The sequence below is a fragment of the Oncorhynchus kisutch genome, linkage group LG11 (assembly GCF_002021735.2).
Source record: "Oncorhynchus kisutch isolate 150728-3 linkage group LG11, Okis_V2, whole genome shotgun sequence".
Lineage (NCBI taxonomy): Eukaryota > Metazoa > Chordata > Actinopteri > Salmoniformes > Salmonidae > Oncorhynchus > Oncorhynchus kisutch.
Genome location: NC_034184.2, coordinates 16,632,826 through 16,637,354, shown reverse-complemented (window position 1 = coordinate 16,637,354; position 4,529 = coordinate 16,632,826). Strand labels below are relative to the sequence as shown.

Genomic DNA, 4,529 nt, shown 5'->3' with positions numbered 1-4,529 from the left:
TTATGAATTTATTTGCATATTAGGGTGGAAAACAAGTATTTGGTCACCTACAAACAAGCAAGATTTATGGCTCTCACAGACCTGTAACTTCTTCTTTAAGAGGCTCCTCTGTCCTCCACTCGTTACCTGTATTAATGGCACCTGTTTGAACTTGTTATCAGTATAAAAGACACCTGTCCACAACCTCAAACAGTCACACTCCAAACTCCACTATGGCCAAGACCAAAGAGCTGTCAAAGGACACCAGAAACAAAATTGTAGACCTGCACCGGGCTGTGAAGACTGAATCTGCAATATGTAAGCAGCTTGGTTTGAAGAAATCAACTGTGGGAGCAATTATTAGGAAATGGAAGACATACAAGACCACTGATAATCTCCCTCAATCTGGGGCTCCATGCAAGATCTCACCCCGTGGTGTCAAAATGATCACAAGAACGGTGAGCAAAAATCCCAGAACCACACAGGGGGACCTAGTGAATGACCTGCAGAGAGCTGGGACCAAAGTAACAAAGCCTACCATCAGTAACACACTACACCGCCAGGGACTCAAATCCTGCAGTGCCAGATGTGTCCCCCTGCTTAAGCCAGTACATGTCCAGGCCCATCTGAAGTTTTCTAGAGAGCATTTGGATGATCCAGAAGAAGATTGGGAGAATGTCATATGGTCAGATGAAACCAAAATAGAACTTTTTGGTAAAAACTCAACTCGTCGTGTTTGGAGGACAAAGAATGCTGAGTTGCATCCAAAGAACACCATACCTACTGTGAAGCATGGGGGTGGAAACATCATGCTTTGGGGCTGTTTTTCTGCAAAGGGACCAGGATGACTGATCCATGTAAAGGAAAGAATGAATGGGGCCATGTATCGTGAGATTCTGAGTGAAAACCTCCTTCCATCAGCAAGGGCATTGAAGATGAAACATGGCTGGGTCTTTCAGCATGACAATGATCCCAAACACACCGCCCGGGCAACGAAGGAGTGGCTTCGTAAGAAGCATACCAAGGTCCTGGAGTGGCCTAGCCAGTCTCCAGATCTCAACCCCATAGAAAATCTTTGGAGGGAGTTGAAAGTCCGTGTTGCCCAGCAACAGCCCCAAAACATCACTGCTCTAGAGGAGATCTGCATGGAGGAATGTGCCAAAATACCAGCAACAGTGTGTGAAAACCTTGTGAAGACTTACAGAAAACATTTGACCTCTGTCATTGCCAACAAAGGGTATATAACAAAGTATTGAGATAAACTTTTGTTATTGACCAAATACTTATTTTCCACCATAATTTGCAAATAAATTCATAAAAAAATCCTACAATGTGATTTTCTGGATTTTTTTCCTAATTTTGTCTGTCATAGTTGAAGTGTACCTATGATGAAAATTACAGGCCTCTCATCTTTTTAAGTGGGAGAACTTGCACAATTGGTGGCTGACTAAATACTTTTTTACCCCACAGTAGATACTTTTGTACCTGTTTCCTCCAGCATCTTCACAAGGTCCTTTGCTGATGTTCTGGGATTCATTTGGACTTTTCGTATCAAAGTACGTTCATCTCTAGGAGACAGAACACGTCTCCTTCCTGAGCGGTATGACGGCTGCGTGGTCTAATGGTGTTTATACTTGCGTACTATTGTTTGTACAGATGAACGTTTGGAAATTGTTCCCAAGGATGAACCAGACTTGTGGGGGTCTACAATTTTCTTTCTGAGGCCTTGGCTGATTTCTTTTGATTTTCCCATGATGTCAAGCAAAGAGTTTAAAGGTAGGACTTGAAATACATCCACAGTTAAACCTCCAATTGACTCAAATGATGTCAATTAGCCTATCAGACGCTTCTAAAGCCATTACATAATTTTCTGGAATTTTCCAAGCAACAAGTTTTAATGACTCCAACCTAAGTGTATGTAAACCTCCGACTTCAACTATATATTTAATTGCTTCAAAAAGTTCCTCTGTAAATTGGAACTGTGATTCTGCCTTTAACACCACTCTGGTCGTGCATCCCAAATGGGCACTACTTTTGACCAGAGCCATATGGGCCCTGATCAAAAGTAGTGCAGTATATAGGGAATAGGGTGCCATTTGGGACTCAAATTGAGAATCTTAATTCAATAAACTACAAACAGAGATTAAGCACGGATCATTTTACACATCATTATGGACAAATGTTGAAGTGCAAATGTTTTCTACAGTATACAGTAGAGTGTTGGCAGGAACAGAAAGACATTTGTGACACAGTGCTGCCTATTTATTGTAAATCAGTCAAATATAATATATTAAAAAGCCAAACAAACTATTTTATTTACAGTGAAAAGTCAACAGTCAAAATCAGAAATCGAATTGCCTTGTGCAGACAGAGCTTTTTAAGAAATTGACATTTCATCAGTTTAAAAAGGTTGACTTTTAGTATATACAGTATATCTTTGTAGTATACTGTTGACCTGTCTTCATATTCAACTCTTCTCCTGTTTCTTTGTGTGCAGTTTCTTATCCAACGCTCTGAGTTGTTTTAGGAATCCTGTATTTGGAAAGATCCACCTGTGCTCTTTGACCTTTGTGATGGCATCTAGCAAGGAGTAATGGTGATGGATCATCAAGTAGGCCAGCACCAGAGAAGCAGACCTACTCACACCTACAGCACAGTGGACCAGGATCCTGGCTGTGGACGAGGGAATTTTTTTTAAATAACATTTACTTGGGTAAAAACATATACAGCAGGATGTACATTGTATCCCCAGAGGATAGCACTTCAAAGTATTAATTAAAGTGGTCCATCTGATCAAAAATCATTCCTTACACCAGGACACTTCAACAGGTGACTATCTCGGAAAATATAGGAAAAGGAGAAATCTGTTTCTGCATAGATCTGATTATTTAATTAACTGGGTATACAGAAAGGCTTACATTTTGGCAAAAACTGATATTGTAAGACATACTTTATGGGACAGTTTTCCGAGAGACAGATTAAGAATAAACATTTGAGTCCAAGACTAGGTTTAATCTGTGTTTGTGAAACCAGCCCTATATGCAAAATCTAATGACTGTAAAATACTAAATGGGATGGCTATGCTTGCCTACCGTCTGCTGTGTTTAGTGCATCTTGGATGTAATCGGCAGAGGAATAGAAATACAGTGAAATGTCAAAAGATGGTGAATCGTCAGCAGGCACTCCATGGTAGTCCACTGTTGACCCGTAGAAAGTGTGGCTCCCTAGGCAGTGCTGCCTCCCATGGGCAGCATTCAGGACATGAGTGATTCCAAGTTTCCATATGCTGTATCGATCATTGGCTACAGACCTGCAGAAAAAAAACAGAATCTCATATATTTCTTTCTTCCGAAATCCCTTGTAAACATTGAGAGAAACATTAAAATAATTGCAATAAGCTGTGTAATAATAAAATGTAATTTACCAGAGTCGTTTATCCAAAGTGGCTTACAATTATGTGTGCATCCATTCTTTTACATATGGGTGGTCCCAGAAATCGAACCCTCTATACTGCCTTTGCAAGCCCATGCTCTACCAACTAAGCCACAAATAAGATTATTATTCACATGCAATTCAGTTAGCTTGTAAAGGGCAATTTGTGAAGGAATAATACTGCATGACTTACATGTCCCCAATGAAAAGGTTAGTCCAAACTTCATCCACTGGGTTGCCAAATCTTTTGCCACCAAAGAGAATCTTCACCAAGTCCTTCACAGATGGAGTGTCAGAGGAGGAACCACGTCCTTCCTGAACAGTTGTTGTTGACACCTTGGACATGACTGTCCTCTCAGTGCTGGACAATGGACATCATTTTTTACAATAATACCATATCAATGGTATGACTTGCCTGAGTCCAATGTTCGCTCTAACTGTGCGTGCACGGTCACGCAGCTCCTCTTACATACAGAAGAATTGCCAGCCAACAGAGAGGCAGAATGACCTTCACTAGAGTTGCCCCATTAGTTTACACTATCTTCCCATAAACATATCAACGTTTCTCTTAGAATGTGGGAACTGTGATCGAATCAACATAATATCAGTTCCTTTCAATGCAACAAAACAAATCGAACTTTACAAGATCGAGTCGTGGTAGGTATTGTGCATCGGAGGATAATTACTCTGACTTGCGATCTTTCAGAGCGCAGAGCCACGTTTACAGTAGCCACCACGTGTGCACATTTCTTGATGATTTGCTAGTTAGCAAGTTATTAACCAAGTTATAGCTTATTTTGGTCAGCAATGTGGGGGCGATTGCTTCCTAGTTCCATTTCTAGGTTTCATGTGCACGTTAGGTAAGGATCTGTTTTTGTCTTAAAGAGGCAGTGTTGTATTTTGAGACAGGCTTGATTATGCAAAGAGGCCAGCAGGCAGAGGGTAGCCTGCATTTCTGTCTGATTCTCTGTATGGTAATAACAATGATAATAATGAATTGTATTTTGTAAAGTGGTTTCTTGCATCATACAATACATCACAATGTTCAGTCACCTATTTGGACAATGGTGTTTACAAAAAATATATATCTGGTAACTTGAGCTTTCGGACAGTTAGAA

General features: G+C 40.5%; 1 protein-coding gene across 1 annotated transcript; it reads right to left on the bottom strand.

Annotated features, from left to right (window-relative positions):
* Positions 1–2,226: 2,226 nt before the first annotated feature.
* On the bottom strand, positions 2,227–4,220 carry LOC109899942 (dual specificity protein phosphatase 13). The gene is made up of 3 exons (XM_020495613.2): positions 3,605–4,220; positions 3,072–3,289; positions 2,227–2,652 (listed from the first exon to the last, which is right to left on the bottom strand). Exons 1-3 carry the CDS (start codon positions 3,754–3,756, stop codon positions 2,447–2,449), a joined length of 576 nt encoding a protein of 191 aa, XP_020351202.1. The 5' UTR covers positions 3,757–4,220; the 3' UTR covers positions 2,227–2,446.
* Positions 4,221–4,529: the final 309 nt, after the last annotated feature.